This window comes from Carassius auratus, chromosome 17 (genome assembly GCF_003368295.1).
Source record: "Carassius auratus strain Wakin chromosome 17, ASM336829v1, whole genome shotgun sequence".
In the NCBI taxonomy this organism is placed as follows: domain Eukaryota; kingdom Metazoa; phylum Chordata; class Actinopteri; order Cypriniformes; family Cyprinidae; genus Carassius; species Carassius auratus.
Genome location: NC_039259.1, coordinates 2,836,346 through 2,864,326, shown reverse-complemented (window position 1 = coordinate 2,864,326; position 27,981 = coordinate 2,836,346). Strand labels below are relative to the sequence as shown.

At 39.0% G+C, this 27,981-nt stretch overlaps 2 protein-coding genes across 3 annotated transcripts in view; one reads left to right on the top strand and one right to left on the bottom strand.

Annotated features, from left to right (window-relative positions):
• filip1a (filamin A interacting protein 1a) overlaps nt 1-21,665 on the bottom strand; it is a 28,445-nt gene extending 6,780 nt beyond the window's left edge. Inside the window, exon 1 of one of the 2 annotated variants that reach the window (XM_026285302.1) lies at nt 20,738-21,665. The gene's annotated coding sequence lies outside the window, so the exon portion shown is untranslated. The remainder of the gene's footprint in view (nt 1-20,737) is intronic. The other variant, XM_026285301.1, reaches the window with a different exon arrangement.
• Nucleotides 6-27,961, top strand: LOC113116979 (uncharacterized). Its single transcript, XM_026285303.1, has 4 exons — nt 6-360; nt 23,211-23,356; nt 24,050-24,153; nt 26,061-27,961. The coding sequence occupies exons 1-4, from the start codon at nt 76-78 to the stop codon at nt 27,134-27,136; spliced, it is 1,611 nt and encodes a 536-aa protein (XP_026141088.1). The 5' UTR covers nt 6-75; the 3' UTR covers nt 27,137-27,961.
• The last annotated feature ends 20 nt before the right edge of the window (nt 27,962-27,981 follow it).

Here is a 27,981-nt window from a genome sequence, read left to right as displayed (position 1 = left end):
GGGATCGATTGATCCGCCTATCCCTACTGTAAACAGTCCGCCATTGTTTGGACGCCGGAGCATGTGAAGGCAAGAATGGCTCCTAAGCGTTTTAGGTGTTTTGTTGTTGGATGTAATAATGAACATTACAGTCGTCATTTACTCCCGACATCTGAGCCGTTGAAGACGCAGTGGACTAGTTACGCTTTTAAAGGGAACGTGCCTCCCGATCTTCCTAAATGCGTCTATATCTGCTCCAATCATTTCACATCAGACTGCTTTGCAAACGAGGGGCAGTATAAAGCAGGCTTTGCTAAAAAGTTGGTCTTGAAGGATGGGTCGGTCCCAACGGTTCGTGACCCAGCTTCACCTCCAGAAAAAGTGAGTATAAGGTGTTTTTATTTTATTTATTTATTTTTTTGTAATGAATCTTTGCTTTCCTCTTCCTCGAAGATAATGCCGATTGCGATTTATTTCTAAAAACTACATTCGACAGCATATACATTTTTTTATACCTTTTTAAATGCAAAAAAATTCCATAAACCCTAAACTAACGCAAAATTATTAACATTACAGATGTTTTTTCACTTAAACAACTCTCAAAACAAAGGTGCTCCTTGACTAGAAAAATAATTGACTGAAAAAGAGTTGCTGTATAAAACTTTTTTTTTCATTGACCTTATTAATTGTCATTTTTCACATCGAATTCTTACATTGTTTCAGTTATTTCAGGGAGAATAGTAAGAAAGTGTAGAGCTGTTCTCCATCAGCTCCATCCTTCCACCGCAGGAAACACAGAAGCTGCATCTGAAGTGTGTTAGATGTATTTACAGACTGTGATGAAGCCGAGGTGCCATGAATGCATTTACACTGCAACTTTCAGACGCATAAAGAATTCTATCAGATTAATGTTATAAATATATATTTTATTAAACATACAAATAAGAGATGTTGAGGAAAATGCAATGATAGATTTAAAAGCTTCATAAACTTCCGATTTGATTTTTAAAAGTGTATGTTAATGCATTAAAATAATTTGTTAATAGGGCGCATATGCACACTTATTTACAATTAGCATAATCCCCATCTATTAATTACAGCTACACTAATTGCGTGTCCACAAACGCATTGGAATATTCTGGTCTACTTTCTCAGGTTTGGCTCCAGTATATTGCATTAATGCCAAAAAGACTAAAAGGCTATATGCTTAACAATAAATATTCAATATGAGAATGCTTCGGTGGCACAGCGTTGTTCCAGCTGAGACGCTTGGTTTGCTATGATTTGGAATATCAGAAAGTCAGGGGTACATTTCTTTCATACCAACATTTAGAAAATACGAACACTTTCATGAGTCCGAAGATTTACGCCAAAACAGCTTTACAAAGAAAATCGGGTAATCGGGCCAATCATGAAAATGGGTTAATAGATGCATCTCTAACAGGGTAAAAGGGGTGTTGTTTTATACAAACACAGAGGCATTTTAAACCAAATATGTTGCAGAAATTTCATGAAGACCCTAAAAAATTTCATCAACTTGTGGAAAATGGGCATCTGATGTCCCCTTTAATGTTTGCCAATGATGAATCTGTATTTACAAAATCCAAAGCAAAAACAGTGCATGCAGATATTTTTTGAGAAGTTACTGATATTTAAGTGGCCTAAAAGTAAGATAAGATGATCTTCATAAGAGTATGAAAGTTTAAACAAAATTAGATGTAAAGGATGTCACTCTATATGCCGAAATAATAGTCCTAGTCCTAATAGCCCTAACACTTACTAGTTTTAGCACTTAGAGTTTTCATTGTGTTTATCAAATATGATACAGTAGTGAAAACGTCTCCGGTTACTATCGTAACCTCGGTTCCCTGAGAGGCGGGAACGAGACATTACGTCAGCTAAGACGTATATGGGAACTCTTCCCTTCTCCACTTTCACTGAAATCTTATTGGCTAACGCCAGCTGGGGACAGCTGGCCAATTGACGCGAAGCATGCAAATACTGGCGGGTAAGCGTGCAGTATAAAATGCATGGGCGCGAAAATTACGTCAGAATCACGACTGAACGCTAGCACAGCTGATCAAACAGCGACCACGGCGGCTAACGTAATGTCTCGTTCCCGCCTCTCAGGGAACCGAGGTTACGATAGTAACCGGAGACGTTCCCTCTCGAGGCGGTAACTCAACATTACGTCAGCTAAGACGTATATGGGAACTGTATAAAATCCCGCCGTGAGAGCAGTGAAGATAAGCCCTGAACGGAGTCAATCACCCTCACACAAGCAGTACAGTTCTAGCCAATGGCCGTGTCGCTAAGAGTGCTTGCATCTGATAGGCGGAACTAGGCCAATGAGACATCTGCTCCGACCCTAACAAAATATGCATAACTTCAAGCAATATATCGAAATCTGCACTAACCAGGGCAGACACAAAGCAATAAGCACTCAAGCATGAGAGTTAAACAGAGTCGACGGCGTTTGCGGTGACTGCTGCATAAACCATTTAAACCATAACACAGAGTTAGCAGCCATGGTAACTACTGTATAGCTGGTTATAACAGCTTTAATGAATAAAACTTAACTCACCGAAAAACATGTGACGCTACAGAGGGTACATCCAGCTTGTAAAACCTGGCGATTGTGTTCTGGGAAGACCAGCCAGCAGCAAAACATAAATACTGGACAGACATACCTCTAGACCAGGCCCATCAGGAAGCATTTATAATGTCCTCGCAGAATGAGCTCTGATGTTGAGGGGGTAATCCTTCCCCTGGCATTTGATAGCGTCCATGATCCAGTGAGAAAGTCTCTGTTTAGAAACAGCACGTCCCTTATTACATCCACCAAGCACACGAACAGCTGGTTCGACTGACGAAAGGCGGCCGAGCAATTCATATACATCCGTAAAACCCTAACAGGGTCCCGGCGCTCTGAGTATCAGCGTCGCGCGAGGCTGACGGCTCAACAGATAAGGCAGGCAGGGGAAACAGAACAGTGTATTGAGTGACTTCGAAACGAAACCCGGTCTCGGCCGGAGAGTGACATTACAGTCGCCAGGCCCGAAACCAATGCAATATCGTTCACCAAACACTCACGAAATTCTCCAAGGCACTTCGCTGAGGCGAGAGCAAGAGGCAAGGCAGTCTTCAGGGAAGCTCCTTAACCGCAATCGAAGCTAATGGCTCGAACGGTAATAAGAGATAGAGCCCTCAAAACTAGAGCGAAATCCCACGGCGGCACGGAGGGCGGCCATGAAGTACACAATCTACTTGCTCCCCTGAGAAAACTGAATACCAGAGCGTGCTTACCGATCGTTTACCCGTAACCGGGGAACGAAAGCGGCAATAGCGGTCACATACACCTTCAGCGTGGATGGTTTCAAACTCCCGCTATCCAACTGTGCTGTAGAAAGCGCAAAACATCCGACACGGAACAGGTCCCCGGGTCAATATAAATGTTCTCGCACCATTTTGTGAAAACTCACCACTTCTGCGCGTAGCAGCGAATGTTTGATGATGCTCGCGTCTCAGTAAGTGTGTTTAGCACTCTTCAGTGCAGAGTGTCCCGCTCATTAGGGTCCCCGCAGCGGCCACACATGAAGGTTCCACAGCTCGGGGCTGGGGTGCTATATTGTGCCATTCGCCTGAGACAGCAGGTCCTGCTTGAGGGGGATTCGCCATGGGGGAGCCATCAGTAACTCTCTCAGGTCCGCGAACCAGGGCTGATTCGGCCAGTTCGGGGCCACGAGTATAACTGATGCTTTCTCCTCCCTGATTTTGCACAACACAGGCAGAATCTTCACAGGAGGGAATGTGTAAGCCTGGCTTCCGGCCAGCGCGATGTCAGAGCATCTCCCAGCAGGGGGGAGTGAGATAGCAAACGTGTTCTCGCTCGTGGCAAACAATCCACTTCCTCCCTCCCAAATCATTAGATCTGATCTTGGGTGAAGCCAACATCTCCTTAAGGAATCCCGTTCCTCAAAAGCATGCTCACTCCACGGTTCAAAGTACCGGGGATGTGCGACGCTCCTATGGAGATTAAGTGTCGGTCCGCCCACAACAGGAAACTCGCTGCCTGTTTGAATAGAGCTCTGGAGCGCACGCCGCCCTGGCGATTTATGTACGAGACCACAGACGTGTTGTCGGTTTGAATCAGTACATGTTTCCGCTCCAATTTCGACCGAAAGGCTTGCAGGGATATTAGGACACCGCTTCCATTATTCCAAACGGTTTTGTGTCACCTTCTCTGTGACTCCGACCACAGGCCCAGACGCACTGCTCCCCGGCCTAGATCGCGTTCGCAGAGAAAAGAACTCCTGGGCTGAACATATCCGGGCTATTCCACGGTCTCAGAGTGCTGACGCAACTGTGAATGACCGTAAGTGCTTGTGGACCGAAGACCACGCCCTCGGCGGAACTCGAGTTACAGCCAAAACTGTAGCGGCCGCAATGTAGCAGACCCAGATGGCACACTGAAGAAGCCGCCGCCATCAGTCCCAGAAGCCTCTGAAATTCCCTCAGTGCAAACGACCTGCCCAGTCAGAAACAGTGCAGAGTCGATGAAATGCTCTAGAGAGAGATGGGCTTGTATCGCCATCGAGTCCAAACATATTCCCAGATATGTTACAGTCCGACTCGTAACAACACGCTCTTCTGCATATTCACACGCAGTCCCAGCGTATCCAAACGGCGAAGCATTGTTTCCACGTGACTGATAGCACATCTCTTGAGTGGGCTAAAATCAGCCAATCGTCCAGATAATTCAACATGCGCATTCCGCTCGATCTGAGGGGAAATTTCGCTCTATCGCTCTCTCTCGAGCAGACTGAGAACTTCCTGTCGCAGAACAGGACGGTTTTGGAGCAAAGTCAGTGACGGGACCACGCCATTGAAGCGGGGAGGTCTGCGTTTGAATTGGAGAGAATATCCGTCGTGAATTATTCCCAGTATCCACGGTGAAACGCCCGGGATAGCCCTCTTACCGTCCATGAGATGACACGGCGGACGCGTCACGTCTACAGCCACTGATGGCTTATTTTAATTAGGGTCCCGCCCCCGCGAGGCTGGAAGCACTGGCGGGATGGCGGGAGGGCGGGCGCGTCGCCAAATGGTGTGACACTCTTGCGCCATCATGAGGCCATTATAATCATGGACTGTGGCTCTGCGCTGTTTGAGACAGGGCGAGTGACACAACGTTGGGTGCAAGAATTTGTATATATGCTTCTTTAGTACAATTTTTACTCACAAAAACATCATTTAAACACATATAGCAATCGTCACCCATAGTGATGTGGGGGACATGATGCATGTGTCTTTGTGGTGTTGGCACTCTCGCTCCTTCGCGAGGCCATTATAATAATAGGTTGTGGCTCTGCACTGTTCTGAGACAGGGCGAGTGACACAGAGATGAGTGTAAGAGGAAGTAAAGCTCTTTAGTTGATTGTAACATGCTTTTATTGTGGAACTCACACAAACAGCATTCAAACAGACATAGCAATCGTCGCCCGAAGAAACATGGGGGACATGATGCATCTGAACATTGAGGGTGACACCGTGTTCATGTGGTGTTGGCACTCTCGCGAGGCCAGTATAATCATGGGTTGTGGCTCTGCACTGTTCTGAGACAGGGCGAGTGACACAGTGATGAGTGTAAGAGGCAGTAAAGTTCTTTCGCTGATTGTATACCTGTTTTTATTGTGGAACTCACACAAACAGCATTCAAACAGACATAGCAATCGTCGCCCGAAGAAACATGGGGGACATGATGCATTTGAACATTGAGGGTGACACCGTGTTTATGTGGTGTTGGCACTCTCGCGAGGCCAGTATAATCATGGGTTGTGGCTCTGCACTGATCTGAGACAGGGCGAGTGACACAGAGATGAGTGTAAGAGGCAGTAAAGCTCTTTCGCTGATTGTATACCTGCTTTTATTGTGGAACTCACACAAACAGCATTCAAACAGACATAGCAATCGTCGCCCGAAGGAAATGGGGGACATGAATGATGCATATGAACATGGCGCTTGGGGGCGGGGCCTCCCGCTCACTCACTCTTTCACCGTCAGGGAGACGGCTCGTATGGCGCGCTGGCTCTCTCGCGGCGCGGGGTCCTCAACTGACCCTGACGTTACCTTCCAGGCTCTTACCACTGCTGGTTTCGGCAGAAACGAGCGTCCGGTTCAGAGCGGGGTGCCACTGCGGGTTATTTTAGCTGGTTTCAGAGCCCGGCCCGGTGCATAAGAATCTCGCAGAAGAAGACTGGGGTGAGCGACGGGGTATCACATGGCTCATACTGTGGCGCGCTTTCTGCGTCTCTGAGAATAGCTCCATGACGTCACCAAAGAGGCCGGAGGGAGCAACTGGAACGTTTAGGAGCGGCCTACGGTCCGCGTCTTTCAGGACAGCTAGGGTAAGCCATAGGTGCCTGTAAAGATGACCATGAGCTCCGTGAAACAGCTGAGCAGAGCGCTTAATAGCAATCAGCGCGAGATCAGTTGCCGCGATCCTGATGACGTCAGCGCTACTGTGCCGCCGTTTGCCTGAAACACCTTGAGTATTGCCCTGGCAAAGAGCAGAAGCTGCACTCGCTCTTTCTAGACTGTGGTCCGGACCAAAAGCAGAGGGAGACGAGCACAGGTGTGTGGTAACAGTCTCCTAGACGGGGGGGGGGGAGGGTTTCCGTCCCGTCCACGTGCGTGATATGGCCTTCGTAGCAGAGTGGGTGCGCGCCGATTGGGGTGCAGCCCACGATTTCACCACGAGCTCTTGCATGCCTAAATGCCATCTGGTAGCAGCTCGACTGGAGGAGCCACGAGTCTAGTTACCTATCACAGGCTCGTCATGTGCGTTGCAAGCGAGACTCAGCTCCGAGACGACCTTTCCGAAGACCCTGACGAGCTTCTCCTGGAGGTCTCAGGGCCCTCTTGGTCGGGGCGGTCCCACTGAGAGGCCCAAACCTTTTTCGACGTCGAAGCGACATGGAGTCGTTTTCCTCGCCAGCTCCGAAGAGGACGAAGTTCGCGGAAGCTATAGTCCACCACGCCGACGTCAAACTCGTCTTCGGGCGGGGGAGGGCCCACCAGCGGCTCGCTGGCGGCAGTGGGCCTCATTCCCGCCGTCCTCCGAGCCACTCTGGCTCTGAGGGCGCGCACTGGCAGCTCGGTACAGTGGGCGCAAGTGTTGTCCGTGTGAGAATCCCAAGCAGGTCACACAGAACTGTTGATGGTCCGAATCTAGCATTAGCAGCCATCGGATGCGGAGAGGAAAAACAGGGTGAGTAGTCCTCTATTGCAACTTCCACGATGACTTAGATAAGACTTCTAGCGTGAAGAAAGAGATTCTGACGTAATTTTCGCGCCCATGCATTTTATACTGCACGCTTACCCGCCAGTATTTGCATGCTTCGCGTCAATTGGCCAGCTGTCCCCAGCTGGCGTTAGCCAATAAGATTTCAGTGAAAGTGGAGAAGGGAAGAGTTCCCATATACGTCTTAGCTGACGTAATGTTGAGTTACCGCCTCGAGAGGGAACTGTATAATTCAGCTAGTGAAAATAACAATAGGTGCAGTTGAACTTTTGACTCCAATCCTGATAATAACGCTTGTGACAAACTCCTGTTGTGACCACTATCTCTCCATTGTTTTTAATTCTGAAGTAAACTAAGTGATAATGCTAAACCACTATCCAAGAGCAGCACATTTGCATTGCAGTTGAGCAGGGGCCCCATGCAGCTCTGCAGGGTTTAGCTCTCAGCTGCGTGGAGGTTTCTACTGTTCCTGAAGAGTGTGTTTGATCAGGTTTGGAGCGCTAACTGTGCAGAGCTGTGGCCCTCCAGAAACTGAGTTTGAGACCATTGCAGCAGAGTTTAATTGTGTTGTATTAAACACTGCTTTGGTGCTATATTTCATTGATCTGTTTAGACCCAGTGAGCTAGAAATAACTTGTGTTTATACGGTGTTGCTGTATTAAATATCTGTGCAAGCTCCAAAGTGACAACACCATGAGTGGACAAGCAGAATGGTTTCTCAAACCTATGTTTATGGCTATCATTTCTAGTGTGGAAACATATTTAAAGAATGGTTTAATAGTAACTATTCAAGCTGTTACACTGGGGCGTATTCATGAAGCACAAGCAGAACAAATTTCTGATTAAATGATTTGTAAAATGTATCTTGTGTAAGTTGTTTCAATCTTTCCAGTGGAAACAGATTGTGTAATAAATGGATTTATGAGCTCTCCGTTTAGAAATTCATTCTGCTTGTCTTTCATGAATAAGAATAACTGGAAAAAAAGCTCATCGGTATTTTAGTGAAGTTCTGTTCTCTCAGTTCTTTAGTTAATGGGGCAATGCGTAGCAAATTTTATGTCTCCTGTGGTGGATTTGTAGTATTAGTAGGCAGGCCTGCACGATTATGACAAAAAAATCATAATTGACGATTGTTCCCTTGAAATTGTAATTGCGATTGTTAATTACGATTATCACAATTTACATTGAACGATGTTTATACCATTGTTTGATGCAACTGCGTGTCGAATTTTTATCTCAAAATAAACAAGCTTGAAAACACTCTTAACTGAAAATCTTTAAGTGCTTTTCTATGTTATTAGGCTTCAAATGTCAACTATACATCGGACTGGTTTCTTCTTCAAATTATATTAAAAAAAATCTAAAATATGAATAGTATTATAATGTTATACTTAAATTTAAACAATGGAAAAACCCTTAAGATAAAATGTAGAAAGAAAGAAAAAAGCATGCAGAATAACATAAATGGACTTGGAACGATTAATTGCCGAAATAAATGATTATGGAATTGTGGCATCGATAACTGTAATTGCGATTATAAATTCAATTAATTGTTCATTCAAAGAGCTTCACATAAAAGAAAAGGTCATTTTCAACCTGATTTTTGTCTCCCTTGCTTGAATGTAATTGCTCACTCTTGTGAACAGCTTTGTTAAGAGCACGTGACAAAGTCATATTAACAAATGGGAAACTCAGAATTCTACATGATGCTCGAGTTGTAGCATAACAAGGAGCGTGTCGATTAGAAACAGTATGGGACATTACTGCTCTATAGTATAGATGATACATAAAATGTATCTATAATCTACATAGATAGTGAATAGATAGAACAATAGTGAATTATAATGCATGATTTTGCAGGTTATTTAAATTTAGCAGCCTGTGTTGTAATCATTTTAAAGGGATAGTTCACCCAAAAAGAAGAAAGAAAAGAAAATATGCTGTTAATTGACTGACACTCAGGCTATTCAAGAAGTATGTGACTTTTCTCTTCAGTTGAACAGTGAAGAAGATTTTTAGCTGAAACGATGGTCCCTGTTTATTCATAAAACACAAATTGTTTCACTGAACTGATTCAAATAACCAGTCTCCAGTTTATTCATAGGCTTATCATACAATGACTTAACGTAAACACAAAAATAGTTTTAAAGCCCTCAATAATAATGTGAAACGTGGATGTCTAAACCATATAAAGTGAATAAACAAGTCCTCATCAATTCACCTTTTTACATAAATCATGAAAAAAAAAGTAATTTAGTTCAGTTCTTCGGTCCGAGTCCAAAGTGTTTCCTCAATTCAGTAAATGTTGTAAATGTTGGAGTAACTGGATGTGTGCCAGAAACCGGCATCATAGGATCACAAGCACAAGTAGTGACTGCCAGTCATCTGAAAGGGAGTTTTGACTTTTTTGGGGGAGTTTGAGTTAATTTTGGTGAACTGGTCCAAAAATAACCAGCCCAAAAGAATGATTAATCCATGAATCAGAACGAGGCTATGGGTTAATGCTGAAAATAATGTTCAGTTTCTTGCACAGACTGATTGTTTTGCTTCAGAATACCTCAATATATAATGTGGCCAGGAGCTCTCTCTCTCTCTCTCTCTCTCTCTCTCTCTCTCTCTCTCTCTCTCTCTCTCTCTCTCTCTATCTATCTATCTATATATATTAGTTGTGGGCCGTTATCGGCGTTACCGTGCTGCGTTAATGTGAGACTCTTATCGGGCGATTAAAAAAAAACGCCGCAGATCACGGACAGCGACACTGAACCGAGCTCTCTTCTGCGAAGTTCTCCTCGAAGTCCCTCCTGCATCTGAACGAACAAACACAAATCGCAGTTTGAACAAACAAGAAGATGTAAAAGAGCCCAATTCAGTACTCGCGGTGTTAATCCAAGAAAATGAATGAAAATCACTCGCTGCTCTTGACTAAATTACTTTGTAATTTTAACAGTCAAACCAAAAATTATTCAGACACCAGATATAATATTTTATATATATAGCAAAACTGTAATAATGTGAGAAATGTTGAAGGTGTCTGAATAAATGTAGGTTTGATTGTATATTTCATTTTTACATTGAAGACTATCCAGTGCTATTTTACATTTAATTATTTGGTTTCTGTACCTTGACACCTACAAACTTAAAAAAAAACTTAAACATTGTGTAAATTGAGGGAAGTCGTGGCCTAATGGTTAGAGGGTTGGACTTAGGTGCCCTTGAGCAAGGCATCGAACCCCCAACTGCTCCCCGGGCGCTGCAGCATAAATGGCTGCCCACTGCTCCGGGTGTGTGTTCACAGTGTGTGTGTGTGTGTGTTCACTGCTCCGGGTGTGTGCTCACAGTGTGTGTGTGTGTTCACTGCTCCGGGTGTGTGCTCACAGTGTGTGTGTGTGTTCACTGCTCCGGGTGTGTGCTCACAGTGTGTGTGTGTGTTCACTGCTCCGGGTGTGTGCTCACAGTGTGTGTGTGTGTTCACTGCTCTGTGTGTGTGCACTTCGGATGGGTTAAATGCAGAGCACAAATTCTGAGTATGGGTCACCATACTTGGCTGAATGTCACTTCACTTCACAAATAGCACAAATAAATAAAAATAAACGAACATACAAATTAAACAATTTCAAACAGGTCCCACTTTTTAAAGCACTTTGTGATGCATTTTGGAAACAGGAGATGAGCCCCTTTTCTAATGCATCACCTAGCTTGATAAACTCCTTCTCAAAGACTTACTGTTTGTCAATTTTATTTGGGTAACACACATATTCTGAATGCCTTCAGCAGAATTTGAATGAGCCATTTTAATCTAGATTAATTTCAAGATCACAGTGACATAAATCTAGATTAAAAAAATTAATCTATGCCCACCACTAATAATAATATATATATATATATATATATATATAACTCTCAAGTAGACTCCTCCATAGCTGCTGACTTGCATGGACCACGGTTTCAGCTAAAAATCTTTCTTTACTATTCTACCAAAGAAGAAAACAAAGTCACTTATATTTTAGATAGCTTGAGATGGATGGGTGAGTAAAGTAAATAATATTATACAGATAAAAAAACAAACAGAAGTCTCCAAGGTGCACCTAAAGGCAGATAAGTATGTGTATTCACTGACCGTGTGGACTGGAGCTGATTATAAGGGTTTTGTTGAGAGTGCAGAACTTATGCTGAACTGAAGTGATTATAAAAGAAGCGCTGTCTGTAGATGTGTTTTGATCTTCACAACAACTGTAAAATTTAATGCGGCTCAGATAACAGGCAACCAAACCAAACCAAAGTCTTTTTATTTTTTTACTGTGTACAACACATCTTTATAGCTTTAATACAGCACAGCAACTTTGTGTGTGTCCATGTTTAATGCTCCTCATAGCTATGTGAAAATATTTTAAGAACATTGATTTTGAAACTTGTGCATCCATTAGTGTTAATTTTGACAGCAAAACTTTAAGATTTTAGTCGACTAAATCTAGGGTAAATTTAGTCGGCTAAAACCTAATTCCAAACTCTTTATATAGGTTTATAACTTTATATTAATGTTTTATCATTATAGACACCGATTTAACTGCAGTGACACACTGCATGCCTTTGTTAAAATAAAATAAAACCACTTCTCATAAAGAACAAGAACATGTTCTTCTTTTTAATGAAATACCAATCGTTATACAGGATTATTCTGCATTCTTTAACTTGCTTACCATATTCTTCGTTCTTTCAAGCAGACATATTTATTTCTGTAAATAAGTTTAGATTAATCTTTGGGGCTACTAAAGATTTTCAGTCAAGAGCAGTGCATGAATTTCTGTCTGTATTTTGTTGCTTGATTAACATCAATGACTCACACAATAGCAACCAGATTACGCTGCTGTCCCTTTAAAACAGATTGCACAGCTGCAATGGATATAATGTACTGATACACGTTCTCCCTACTGTTTACATTCAGTTAAGACGTAATCAACTGTGTTAACATGAATACTCGTCAAAACTGACAATTGAACATCATTTTGTGTTTAATTCTCTGTTCATCAGTGGTGTCAAAAGTACTGGCATTCATTACTCAAGTAGAAGTATAGATACTAGGGTTTAAAAAGACTATCAACTCAAGCTTTTTACTCAAGTAAAAGTGTAAAAGTAATGGTTTAAAAAACTACTTAAAGTGTAAAAGTAATGTAAGGGGAAAAATGGCATTAAGAACAAAAGCTTAGGCCGCACCACAGGAGCCTATTGTGCACTACCCCACCTCCTCAAAAAAAAACATTTTTCTAAAGGCCATAACGAATATAATATTATATTAAAATGTTCTTGTTGAAAAATTTGGGATGCACTAAGATACCTGTTTGAGCCGCATATATGCCCATTGAAAATGAACACACTTTAGTACAATGCAAATTCATTAAAGAGCTAGAGATATGATGACTAGTTGCCTATAAGTATTGTTATGGTGCAAAAAGTCAAACTTCAGAGGCATGTCATCAATAACCCTTAATGGAATGTAAATGTACATCCAAGCTTAGCTGCAGGAATCTGCGAGGGCAATGGACAAGAACATTGGTGCAGGCTAAGAAACAATTACTCTTGTGTGGTTGACTATTTACAATAAACATTATAGTTCTGTTAAAATTAATGATTAATCCAAGTGAATAATCAATAACTAAAAATGAAAATTAACTCATAATCCTGATACCTTCTTGATTGATAGCTTCTTGTATTCGGTACATACGCCTGCTATGTGTTTAGGGGGTAACGAGTTAAAGTTGGTAAAGCCTAGTTATCACAACATTGTCAATCGCGTCATCAATCGCAAACGATAAATTATTAAAACATCTCGCTACGGAACTACCTACAGTATCTTAATTTGTGGAGGACAAAGAGAAAGGACCCATTTGGTAAATGAGCCAGTGACAAATAATAACTTTTTAGTTGGGTCCAGTGCCTTTTCGATACTTTTAAAACGGTACCGGTGCCTGAACCGATTTTGAATGCACAAGCAGTTTGACGATGGCAAAATGAATGTTTGGAAATGTAAACGGATATTTTCTACTGACACACTACTGAAAAATAAATAACTGGCCAAACACCATTCTTTTAAGTGAAAATACTAACATGCCTAAGACTTTTGCACTGTAGTGTATGTATAAAGTACGTATGATTAAATTAAGTATATTTAAATAAGTGTAATTAAAGTATGCGTTCATATGTGTTAAGGGCTAGATTGTAGCTGGAGGAAACGCGGCTGTTTAGTGATGAGCAGTGACAAGCAAAAACTTTTAAGTAGATGAGAAAGCGACTGCTTCCTCGTGACCTTTTTAAACTGTATTTATGACAAAGAACTGCACAGATACAGATTCTAACAATCTATTGATAAAAACACACCTTGTGTCCTCTGTCTCTGTTTGAGCTCGCGCTGCTCCACCGTGGTCGGCGGATTGAAGAGCGCGCTGAAAGACGGGAGGAGACCGGACTGACGCCGGTTTCATTTGAAATTTAAGCGGACGGACTCTGAGGCGATCGGATTCAACCCTACTTTTAAGAAATATATATTTTTGATAAACGAACCCCAAACTGGCTATGTCCTTGCTGGGGTGTGATGTGATTTGTGTCATGTGCAGGTGCGATGGATCGCGTACAAACCAATAGGGTGTCAGAATGGTTTATGTTTATACTTCTCATCCAACCACAATCAAATTCACTCCCTCCGGATGGCACGATTTATCTGGATAGTTTTTTTTTGAATGATGACAAGCCGGAATTAAAACAAGCCGAAATGAAATAGCAGTAACGAAGCTACTTTTAAAATGTAAGGAGTAGAAAGTACAGATACTTGCGTGAAAATGTAAGGAGTAGAAGTAAAAAGTCGGCTGAAAAATAATTACTCAAGTAAAGTATAGATACACCACATTTCTACTTAAGTACAGTAACGAAGTATTTGTACTTCGTTACTTGACACCTTTGCTGTTCATGCGATGTGAAAGAGTACAGGCGTGCTGTTAGACACGCTTTCTCTCTGTGTGTGAATGCTTCAGTGTCTGCGCTCTGAAAACTGGACCGAATTGAGCTCTCTCTTGTGTCGTCAGATTTACCCGTATGTCTTCTCTTCTCTTATTCCCACATATTGACATTTTTGAACGTTGTATGCGACATGCAGCAAGTGTATGTTAGCTTCTGTCCCGCCGGTTCATGTGTACGCATCTAACCTCCGAACCCCCAGCAGATTCGTTCTGAATGAATCTCATCCCAAATCATCACTCTCTAATATTTCGGTCTCGTTTTATTCATGATGAAAATGTCAATCAATTTACGCGTCATAGTTTTTGTCATTCAAAAAGAGTTTTATTTCGTTATTGTCTCATTGTCGTCAGTGAAAAAAAAAGTTGTTGACGACAATTATGACAAATGATTCGTCAACGAGATTAACACTGATCCATTAGTATCGTTAGAAGACAAAATCAGGATTTGTATATGAACAGATTTTTACATGCACCTCTAGTTTTCTGTTCCTCTTCTCTAAAGAAGCACAGCATGGCCTTTGTTGCATGTTCCAGAGGGCGGGGTTTATCTGGGTTTGTGACGTCACGAACCTGGGAAGTAACTCACTGTAGTCCCTTACCAGCCGTTTTTGACCGAATTTAAAAAGACGATATCTCTGTTTGATTGAACTTTCAAATTTGTGACTTTGCAGATATTGTTTATGCTCAAACAGCAACATTACACACTAACTTACATTAAAAAAGTGTCATTGCAGTCAACCACCCCTTTAAGACTAAACTTAAATCTCCTTTTTTCCTCTAATTTCTCTTTTTAATTTCCAGACCCTTTATTTCAGTTATTGTGTTGCATGTTATATGATCATAAAGTCTCTATGTACATGTAACAACATTTTGTTCTTATTATTAATATTCATACATGACTTGGTAAAATATTTTAAACTCTTGTAAAATATAAGGGAAATCCACTTTGCAAAACAAAATGGTTTATAAATGTATAGACCAGCGTTTCTACACTGTAAAAAAATAAATATATTTACTTTTATTAAGGAGTTAATACTTTCAATCAGCAAGAACACATTAAGTACTATTATATTGTTACAAAAACAAAAAAATCTTTTTTTGTGTGGCAACTTTCTAATGATTTCTGATGGATCTTCTGACACATGACTTGAATAATGACTGTTAAAGATTCAGCTTTGCATTATAAAAATAAATTAGATTTTAAAATATACTAAATAGAAAACTGTTATTTTAAACATGACTATTATTATTATTTTTGTACATTCAAAAATATTTGGGAGGAAAAGTGGATTAATGTTTTATTTGAACTATTTTAAAAGTACATGCTAAGGACAAATGTGCTGAATGGACCATCCCTGATTCTTTGCTGAGCTGGTGCTATAATTGTCTCCTGATTTGGTCTGCTCTTGAAGATAACCAAGAGACACAGCTGGTACCATCAGCTGTCCAAAGTGCGCATTCCCGTGCTGCCAGTGAAGAAATGAAAGGTTTTAGAAGACCTATCACATGATGGGTCCAATGTGTCTAAATACGGGCTAGGAGAGTCATGGCATTTGTGATTGTGGCTTTGGCAAGACATGGAGTCTACACACATGCACGGTGAACTAAACGGTGAGGTCTCAGATTTGCCTGTGTGCAGATTCACTTTAAAAGGAGTGTAAACCTAATCAAAACCAATCTAGAATATAAAATAGAAAAGTAAAAACTTAAAAAACAAGAGCTCTGCAGGTAACACAATACACATGACCTGATTGATGGACACAGAGGAGGGAAGAAGGTCAAAGTCTATCAACTAATGCTAGTTACCTTTCAATCTGATAACAGTAAAACAGACACAAACATTACAGTAGTAAGCGCACAACCTCTGTTTTATTATTCTCTTCTATATAATTTTATCATCTGCAATCGGTTTCTATTACTGTATGAATAAATATTGCCCAGTTCATCTTACTGTATACAGTCATCTGCTTCTATTAATATCATCCATCCATAACTTATGTTCAGTTGGAGCAGTTGTCTTATTGGATTTCAGCTTGTAGTATGTATGCTACTCGCAAATACTGGGTCTACAGGCCGAGTGTTTAACAGGGCACAGCAGTTTTGGAGAGCAATGACATTCAGCTGAACTGATCTTTATCCCCCCCCAAAAAATATACAAAATAAATATTTATGTGTGCAGTGATTATTAAAAAATTCAGTGCTCGGGTTAAATGTTAAGGTCAGTGCAAAAATAACTTAAGAAAAAAGAGATGATGTATTTCAAGAAAAGTAACATTTAGGAACATTTTACCATCCTGTTACTCAAACTGTAGAGCATAGCGCTTGCAACGCCAGGGTCATGGGTTCGATTCCCAGGGAATGTATGAACTGATAAAATACTGCTTTGAATTCCTTAGTGCAGTGTAAATCACTCTGAATAAAAGCGTCTTCTAAATGCACAAACATAAATGTAAATAACCACTTGAATGATAATAAACTGGGACATTTAAATTGGCTGATATTGTATTTTTTTTATATATAATATAATAAAATTTTATTTATTATACAATGTAACAATTTTATATATAATATAATATAATTGTATATAATATGGTATACTTTTAAAAGCACATTTTAAATAGTAATTTGCTTTATTCTAAAAGCTGCATGTTTTTCCCTGTAAATTTTATGAATTGTAACTAAAGCAGTGTGTGTGTGTGTATATATATATATATATATATATAGTCAGTTGTTTTTAAATGAAGCTTCTTATGCTTGCCAATGCTGCATTTATTTGATCAAACAATATAGTTACACAGCAATATTGTGAAATATTACTACAATTTGAAATAACTGTTCTATTATTATAAATGTTGAAAATGTCAAAAAGGAACAATTCTGGATTCTTTGATAAAAAGAAGAATAGCACTTATTTGAGACATATCTTTTTGTTAACCTCACATGTTGACATGTTAACTTGATTGATTAAATGCATTCTTGCTAAATAAAATTATTTTATTCATTTTTATGAATTACTCTGAAGTTTGGAATGTTTTTGTCTCAACAATAATAAGCAAAAATGTTAATATTATGTCATTTTTCACCACTGATCATCAGAAATGTTTTTTGAGCAATAAATCAGCATATTTTCATGATTTCTGAAGATCATGTAACACTGAAGACTGGAGGAATGACGCTGAAAATACAGCTGCACATCACAGAAATACATTACATTTGAACAGATATTACAACAGAAAACAGTTAAACAATTTTGCATTTCTGACTTGGTTCTTGTAAGTCAGCATTACATTTAAGAAACTTAATTATTCCAATTTTATGAGCAGAAGTGTATAAAACACAAAGTATAACTGCAGCATGTGCCGTGACCTGCAATTCAACAATGTAAGGCATGTTACCTTGAAAATTACTGAATTAAAATGATAAAGACGGTCTCTGGAATATCAGCTAATATCATACCAAAGCCACACATGTAAGTGATAGCCATGAATGCCTTTCTAACAGGTTACATTCCACTGTAACTCGACGTGCTTGAACCCCTGAAGAAGCAGAATAGAGTTCATCATCAGTAAACCAAAACCAAGACCTCTCTGCTTACGTGACATCATTGGATTGCTCTTTAAAAAGCCATTCCAAAGGGGTGGATATCCAAGTTCATGTTCAAGCCCTAGTATTAATAGACACCTGGATGAGGCACTGATAAAATACAGTACACATACTTAGTCAATGAGCCAACCGTCTATGAACACATCCAGAGACACACCTGGGAAAATCTCAGAACCGTAAAGCAGCGGGCCAGTGCTGTTGAGAATTACTGTCATCTTTACCCTCCAGACAAAACTGAACAATCTCATTCTTTTTTCTCTTTTTTATATCTTGTCATTGTCAAGAAAGAAATATCTGTTTTGTCATTACAGTAATACCTGCAGTCTAGGATAGTAGCAGTCTAATGAAATATTAGCATCTCAAATAACTGTTTTCTGATTGAATATACAGGTGCATCTCGATAAATTGGAATGATGTGAAAAAGTTCATTTATTTCAGTTATTCAACTCAAATTGTGAAACTCGTGTATTAAATAAATTCAGTGCACACAGACTGAAGTAGTTTAAGTCTTTAGTTTCTTTTAACTTTGAAGATTTTGGCTCACATTAACAAAAACCCACCAATTCACTCTCAACAAATTAGAATACTTCATAAGACCAATAATAATAATAAAAAAACATTTTAGTGCATTGTTGGCCTTCTGGAAAGTATGTTCATTTACTGTACATGTACTCAATACTTGGTAGGGGCTCCATTTGCTTTAATTACTGCCTCAATTTAGCGTTGGCCTGGAGGTGATCAGTTTGTGGCACTGCTGAGGTGGTCTGGAAGCCCAGGTTTCTTTGACAGTGGCCTTCAGCTCTTCTGCATTGTTTGGTTTCTTGTTTCTCATCTTCCTCTTCACAATAGCCCATCGATTCTCTCTGAGGTTCAGGTCTGGTGAGTTTGCGAGACAGTCAAGCACACCAACACCATGGTCATTTAACCAACTTTTGGTGCTTTTGGCAGTGTGGACAGGTACCAGATCCTGCTGAAAAATGAAATCAGCATCTTCAGAAAGCTGGTCAGCAGAAGGAAGGATGAAGCGCTCCAAAATTTCTTGGTTAAATGGGTGCAGTGACTTTGGTTTTCAAAAAATCACAATGGACCAACACCAGCAGATGACATTGCACCCCGAATCATCACAGACTCTGGAAACTTAACACTGGACTTCAAGCAGCTTGGGCTGTGAGCTTTTCCACCGTTCCTCCAGACTCTGGGACCTTGGTTTCCAAATGAAATACAAAACTTGCTCTCATCTGAAAAGAGGACTTTGGACCACTGGGCAATAGTCCAGTTCTTATTCTCCTTAGCCCAGGTAAGATGCCTCTGCTGTTGTCTGTGGTTTAGGACTGGCTTAACAACAGGAATACAACAACTTTAGCCAAATCCCGGTCTGTGTGTGGTGGCTCTTGATGCCTTGACCCCAGCCTCAGTCCATTCCTTGTGAAGTTCACTCAAATTCAATTGAATGGATTTTGCTTGACAATCCTCATAAGGCTGCGGTTCTCTCTGTTGGTTGTGCATCCTTTTCTTCCACACTTTTTCCTTCCACACAACTTTCTGTTAACATGCTTGGATACAGCACTCTGTGAACAGCGTTCTGTGAATGTTTGTGGGTTACCCTACTTGTGAAGGGTGTCAATGATTGTCTTCTGGACAACTGTCAGATCAGCAGTCTTCCCCATGATTGTGTAGCCTAGTGAACCAAACTGAGAGACTGTTTTGAAGGATCAGGAAACCTCTGCAGGTGTTTTGAGTTGATTAGCTGATTAGCATGTCACCATATTCTGATTTGTTGTGAATTGGTGAGTTTTTGTTCAATGTGAGCCAAAATCATCACAAATAAAAGAACCGAACACTTAAACTACTTCAGTCTGTGTGCAATTAATTTATTTAATACAAGTTTAACAATTTGAGTTGAATTACTGAAATAAGTTAACTTTTCCACGACATTCTAATTTATTGAGATGCACCTGTATTAGCCTTTATGGTTACATGATCCTGAAGAAATAATTCTGTAACTTTTGTTATTAATTTCAATGTTGAACACAGTTTTGCTACTTCATAATTTTGTGGAAATAGTGATACGTTACCTTTTTAAAAGTATGGATTAATATTGTAAAAAAAAAAAAAGGAAATTAAGTTTTTGTCAGCAAGGATTCATTAAATTGTCAAAAAATGTCTGTAAAGACATTTATAATGTGAGAAAAAACTTTTTTTAAATAGATGCTGATCTTTTGAACGATTTAATGATTTTTGAAGATCATGTGACACTGAAGATTAGAGTTAAGATGCTAAAAAAACAGCTTTGATCGCAGAAATAAACTACAGTTTACAATATATTCCAATAGAAAACACTTCTTTTGATTTAAAATAATATTTTATAATACTGTTGATTTTACTATATTTTGATCAAATAAATGCAGCTTTGGTGAACATAAGAGACTTATTTAAAGAAAAAATAAAATAAAAATAATTGTTACAAGTTTTTGAATAGTGTATTTCCAAATGGTGTTCATTTATGCTTAAACTATTTCCACTGGAAATGCACTTGATGGCAAGTTAATGATTTACATGATTTATATAACTTTAATGTTGCAATTTAAATTTTTCAACTGGAAATGAACTTCTTTTATAAAGTGAATGGTACACAGTTTTCATGATACATTATATAGCTTTACTTTCAATTTACTGCTCTCCAAGACACCCATGCATATGAAAGTATTGCAGTTGTCATTCACATGTGTGAAAGTCCAGGCTGCACAATATATCATATATGCCACTCATTAGTAAATGATTAATAAAGTGGTGAAAACAAGTCCCACAGAACAAGAACGCACTGCTCTCTGAATGAAACACTTACCCACAGTCCCTAAGCCTCGGGCTAGTGTAGTCCTGTATGCTCCTGCTCAGACAGACTCCAGACCCATTCTTCTGATAGGAGCACCCATTATCCAAAGATCTTTCCTCTGTAAGAGCTACGGTGAGAAGCAGCTGCTCCAAACCAAGAGTCAACAAGTGAAGGAAAGCATGACTGAGTGGTTAGGAGGCTGTAAAATCAGTGAGTCACAGAGCGGGACAGTGAAGCCAGCGCTGCACATGTCTGCTCTATCAGTGATTGTGTGCAGCTCCACTGCTGCTGCGCTATATTTAACCTCTTCGCTTACTCAGTTGTAGCCAGCAGGGTGTGAGAGTGACATGAGGCTCTCAGAAGTGACAGCTGATCCTCACATCAGAGAGCCTGTCCAGGAACCGTGTGGGATAACTCATGAAAGCTTTTGATCCTGTTCATTTCCATTATCATTTAATTAGATATATATATATAGATACAAAACCACTTCACATGCTTGTAAAAAAAAAATTAACTTTTTAACTTTAGGTTTTCAATGGCAAGTTTACGAATTCAGATTTGTGAACTCGATTCTGATGAGAATAAGTGTTCAGACTGAGAGGAAAAGTTCATTTCACTGCTTTTGTGTTCTCTCATAAAAGTATTGCGAGGACCTTTGTACCTTGGAACATTTGTGTGCAAAGTTTCTCGCGATAACAATATTTTTGTGTGCAGTTTCAAAGGTGTATGTACCGCACATTTGTATGTGTAAATAAATAAGTTGTGTGAGTGTAAGTGTAAGGCTTGTGTAGGATACAATTTAGTTTTGAGACCAGTTCTCACTGTTAACTATTAACTTTGATATTTGGCTTTGTAAACTCTTCATTTTACCCTCTTGTGTATAAGTGTAAATGTATGTTTGTGTAAAATTTTTATCATATAAGTGTGTATTTGTAGATTTATGTGTGTGTGAGGTATGTATAGATGTATATTTTTAGTCATGTGAAAAACAACGGACACCCAAAAGAAAATCCATGTTTTCTGTATCAGTGCATATAAATAAAATCATATAAGGCATATAAAATCGTGTGTGTGTGTGTGTGTGTGTGTGTGTGTGTGTGTGTGTGTGTATATATATATATATATATATATGTTATTATTATTATTTTTGTTTGTTTTGTCTTTTTTTTTCTAATCATCTGGTCCATGGCAGGTCTTAAAATTTGGAAATTAAAACCTCATGACATATCACATAATCTCATAATTTATTTAGCAACTAATTGTTAACTATTAAGTGTGAGAAGCACTATAATTTGGTATCAGAGTAAAATGGTTGAATAGTTTTTCAATCAATCAATCAATTAGTAAAGCAAGCTTTTGAATTCATATGTAGATCCATGGTACACTCACAGAGTTTGACATAATGAGTCTCCAAAAGGCTTTTTGATCATTAATTATTATCATAATTTTTATGTGTCCTAATGATATTGAATACATACTTGTCACTTGCCAGAACTGAACATATTGCCGTCCACTGAAGCCATTGGTGCCTGGAGCCTGATGAGCGCAGTATGCGGCTATATTTAATTTTTGGATGTACTGCATGTATGGATGGGTGTTTTTATTTAATTTCTGAGCCCTCTCAAAGCACCCTGGAATCTCAAACTTCAGACAACAGCCATAAAGACAGGCTGTTTATTGTTTTTGAGGAACAGTTTTAAAAATGACTACAGTGTTGTATAAAGTGTGGCTCTTTGATTGCCATGGAGGATATGAAGGAGATCTCCTTCACTGTCAGCATCGGCCACAGAGAAAACATCCATTTTGCCCCACTCTCGCCTCATAAAACCTCCGATCGTCTTCATTTTGATTGGTTTGATAATTGACGTCTTCAATGTTTTCATCCTCACTGATTTCTTGTTCTGACTCAAATTGAAAAGGCTAAACAGATTATTATATATATATTTTTTGTAACGGCAGAATCACAATAACAAAGCAGCGATCGGTGCAACCATTCGACGTCACAGCCCAGAATGCACTGTGATGTCAACAACCATGGCGACCTACTATCACTGATTTTTAAAATCAATTTGATAAAAACTAAGACATATTTTGTTAATTGTATATGGTATCACTACAATAATGGCAGACACAGCATGCATCATGTTCTGTAAGATCATCATGTTTGCAGTCAATATATATACTCCTAGTGGAGGAATAGTCACTAATAATAGTAATGGTAAATGTGTAAAGATGCATGAAATGGAAATACTCAGAGTAGGCTAAAACTACCTCAAATGTGTACTTATATTTTTCAATTGCTGAACATTTTGTTTGTCCATTTCACTTTGACTTGTCTTTCATTGTTATTCTGTCTGTTTCTGTTCTGGCTTTTTCCGCTCTACCGAACCACCACCAATTGGCTGTTACCCAGAATTCCTCCAAGTTTTTACTATTTGATATAATTTAGGATGACTGAGATGTCTCCTCTGTTATTAATCCACAGCACTTCGTTGAGGGCCGGCCGACCCCTGCTCATCCCGACCCTGTGGCAGCACTGATAGATGAGCGTAGTAAGATACCAACAGTGTCTGAAGCACCGAGAGAAGGACTGCGAGACGACCGCAAACCAGACAGTGCTGAAAACATCAGGTGTTCGTGTTAGACAAAGAGACAGCAAATAATAACTGTGATGCAATATATTGATTCTATACTAATGACATTACAAATACAATCCAGAAAAACGTTTTGTGAATTTAGTTTTTTTTTTGTTTAGTTTTTTTGCATAATATAAATTATTTAAATTATATATATAAACAGTGGGGTTTTATATATAAAACCCCACTGCAAAAACAGTGGGGTTTTATTATTATTTTTTTTTTTATCAACAATTCATTTTTAGGTTTCTGAATTTTTTATTTTTTTTTCGCCAAAGTTTGTATAAAGGTAATTCTCAACTATGTTATGAAAAAAAAAAAAAAAAAAAATATATATATATATATATATATATATATATATATATATATATATATATATATATATATATAATATTATGAAAGATGTAACAGATTGATTTGATATATAGTTTTGCTTTGTGTAATATGTGTGTAGAATGGCCATAAGAGGGTTTCCTCATTATACATAATCGATCCATACTCTGCATCTAATTTGCATATTAATGTGTTCTTGGGGCAACGTAATGATAAGTGCAATAATGGGAGTCAATTCACTCAAATATAATGTCCCCTACACAGAGGAAAAGTCTATTTCTTGGTCCCAGGAGGATATTATTATTTGTTTATCATATTATTTTGGAAATATTAAACATGTATATCATGTTTACAGGTGTGATCGACAAGGCGTTTCCATTGTTATAAAAGAAGAGCTGGTAGCAGAATCAATAATGGAGGACATCACTACAGAGGAGAGCACTGTGCTCATTAAGATGGGTTTGTGTTACACTGATCTCTCTAATAGAGATGGGTCAATCCATCCTGAAGTATCAATGTATCGATACTCTGATAAAAATATCCATACTAAAGTGTTTTTATTCACCAGTGATTTTATTTCGCAAACAAATAATGCACACAATATCCATTAAATGGTAAGAATAACCATAGCAAATAATTGTGTAGGAAATTACTATTTTTCCGGCTCTTCTTGACACACGCAATTGTTGCTTATATAAAGAGTGTATATACATAGTAAATATACAGTGGGGCTCGAAAGTTTGGGCACCCCTTGCAGAATCTGTGAAAATGTGAGTAATTTTCTAAAAATAAGAGAGATCATACTAAATGCATGTTATTTTTTATCTAGTACTGTCCTGAGTAAGATATTGCACATAAAATATGTTTACATTTAGTCCATAAGATAAAAAAATTGCTGAAATTATTAAAATAACCCCACTCAAAAGTTTGGGAACCCTTGGTTCTTAGTACTGTGTTCTGTTACCTGATGATCCTCGACTGTCTTTCTGTTTTGTGATGGTTGTTTGTTCTGAACATTTCTACAGTTTTCCAGCATCTTTGCACATTTGAACCCTTCCCAGCAGTGACTTGAAAAGTTTTGAAAAAAATTATATTTCAACAAAATGAGACAAATTTGGCCATCTTCATCGTGTTCAAAAGTTTTCACCCCCCAGCTCTTAATGCATCTTGTTTCCTTCTGGAGCATCAGTGAATGTTTGAATCTTTTTTAATAGTTGTGTTTGAGTTCCTCAAATGTCCTCAGTGTGATAAGGTTCATCTCAAAATCATAAAGTCACTGCTGGAAAGGGATCAAATATGCAAAGATGCTGGAAAACTGAAGAATCTGCAGGAGCTTAAAGATTTTTCTGAAGAACGCTGCTCAGTTTAACTGTTCAGAACAAACAAGGGACTCATGCACAACCATCACAAAACAGAAAGACAGTCGTGGATCATCAGGTAACAGAACACAGTATTAAGAACCAAGGGTTCCCAAACTTTTGAGTGGGGTTATTTTAATAATTTCTTGTGGACTAAATGTTAACATTTTTTATGTGCAATATCTTACTCAGGACAGTACTAAATAAAAAATAACATGCATTTAGTATGATCTCTCTTATTTTTAGAAAATTACTCACATTTTCACAGATTCTGCAAGGGGTGCCCAAACTTTCGAGCCCCACTGTAAATTTAAGTAGGAATTATTACCCATTTTACTCTTAGTAATTTAATCAATTTAAATAGTTGAAAAGTTCAGTTTAGAAGTATTGAAATATGGCAAAAAATTCAATTGGTGGGTGGGTTGTTTGCCTGTTCACTCGTTAAATATCTTTATAAAGATGCATGATCTATAACTACATCTGGTACAAGGGTGTTTTATGTACAGTAATTCAAATTCAAAATGACTGAAGGTAAACACGAGTAGACTATTGTTAACTACCGTATAAATGATCTGTATAAAAAATGAACAGCAGCTTTCAGCCCGTCACCATGATGCAAACATGAAATATAAAACACACGGTAGTAGTTTTACAGGGTTTTTTATTCGATTGCGCTGCTTTTGCATTTATTCTGTGAAAACATGGACGTGTTTGACTGTTGCGCTCGTGTCAATTGATGAAGTTGCATCGTTCTTTTTTCTTTACTGTTATCATTGGCATACCCTCAAAATGTGTCTAATTCTAACATTTGGTAATATTTATTTCTATTCAAAATTGAAATAAATGATTGCTTAGTTTATGAAAAATAAAATCATGGCAAAACACTAAATTCGAATTCATTGATCAAATCTGAGAAATCCCAGTGAGCGCGTTCCAGATGGTAGTCATCAATCAGGAGCTACACAAATTAAAACACAAGTTTTAATCATTTGATTCCTATGTTTACAGAGTGCACAGATGACCAACCCCAGACAGAAGAAACACAGGGGGAACTGGAAAGATTGAAGACTCTTCTCGCTCAAAAAGAAAAAGAAAATGACTTGCTAAGAGAGAAAATACAAACCCACCAGGCTCTTTACCCACTGACACCAGAGACTGTAAATAACAGCAGTGTCCCGAACTACTTCAAATACTGCACTGGATTCACTTACGACCAATTTAACGAACTGTGCAGATTTTTCGCCCTTCCAGATAATGAAACGGTCCCTGAAACTCACATCCCCTTGACATGTGATAAACTGAACAGGCACCTCCGCCACATGCCTTTACGTCAACAGCTTCTACTTGTACTTCTGAAACTAAGACAAAACTTCGACCTGGAAGAGCTAGCTTTCAAATTTCAAAGCGACATGCAAAGTGTTAGGACTTTATTCAGTTCATGGATTGACTTCATGTATGACAGGCTTGGGAATCTGTCTGTTTGGCCACACCGGGACATCATTGCAGAAAACATGCCCCACAAGTACAAAGAAGAGTTTCCAACAACCTTTGCCATTCTTAACTGCACAGAGATAAAGATAGAGAAACCTAGCTCACCTTTAGTACCGAGTCAGACTTGTTCTAAGCGTAAGTCTACTAACACACTCAAGTCTCTGATAGCCTGTGATCCTCATGGCTCCATTATGTTTGCATCTACGCTATACAATGGATCAATTTCTGACCAAGAGCTGTTTAGACGGTGTGAAATCAAAGATTTACTGAAAGGTCTGCTTCAGTGTGGCCACCTTAAGAGAGGTGATGGGCTGATGGTGGACAAGGGCTTTCTCATTGAGAAAGATGTGAAGGAGCTTGGCCTTCAACTAAACATTCCTCCTCCTGCAAATCTTCACATGCCAGTCCCAGATGTTCAGATAGCAAAGACAATAGCCAAACACAAAGTGCATGTAGAAAGAGCAATAGCCAACGTCAAAACGTTTAAGATAGTGTCTGGTAGAATCCCTAATTACATGTTAGAAAATATAAATCAGATATGGTGGGTGGTGTGTATGTTGTCAAATTTCCAGCGACACAGCATTCAGGCATAGATTGCTGAAGAAACCTCATAGAGACAGCAAAGTGCTGCAGTTAATTCATGGCCATGATTGCTCTCTGCCTGTCACGACAGTTATTACTATACATTTTGTACCCCATCTTAACCTTTATAAATTATATTGTGAATGTTTTTCTTTTGTAATAAACAAAGGCTGACTGCAAATGATAATAATTCAGTCTTAATCTGTATCCCTGTTTTAGCTGCGAGCTCAAACCACTAGCAAGAGGTGCTTTTCCTGCATCTATTGGTGGCCTGTTTGCTGTGAAGGTCACAGATGTTAATGTCAATCCTCTCAATCATTTCCAAATCCTCATTTTACACTTTAGACCATGCTCTGCAATATACAAATTCTCATATACTTGTCATCAAAATCCAGGTACTCCAACACCACAGTTAGTTGCATGGTTTATCATATTTGGTATTTCTATCATTATTTCTAAATCATGAAAACAGCTGCCCGACCATTGCTGTAGTGACAGAAGTTGCATTTCTGTTTCCGGTTTGTAAGTTCACTCCCATCTCAACAGCTGTTACGGGCAGCAGTTTGATGTATCTGCCTCTTGGCTCAGGCTTGTTGATGACTGGGCTGAGAAAGTGCATTTTTGGGGTCTTTACAGAGGTACAGGGTATAGATAAGACCAACGACGGGGATTGTTGCAGCTTACTATAGACTAAAAATGTTATGTTAATTAGCTAACACTAGCTAGGATGACTTAGTGAATGTGACGTTATAAATTCATACTGCTTTTGCCTTTTAATGATTGTAATTATGGTTGGGTATCATTTGGGTTTTTTACAATGCTGGTGCCAAATCTGTACTTATAAAACGGTACTGGT

Coding starts and splice junctions, on each gene's coding strand:
- LOC113116979 (XM_026285303.1), top strand. CDS start 76: ATGGCTCCTAAGCGTTTTAGGTGTTTTGTTGTTGGATGTAATAATGAA. Junction 361..23,210: donor CAGCTTCACCTCCAGAAAAA/GTGAGTATAAGG, acceptor ATTAATCCACAG/CACTTCGTTGAGGGCCGGCC. Junction 24,154..26,060: donor CACTGTGCTCATTAAGATGG/GTTTGTGTTACA, acceptor CTATGTTTACAG/AGTGCACAGATGACCAACCC.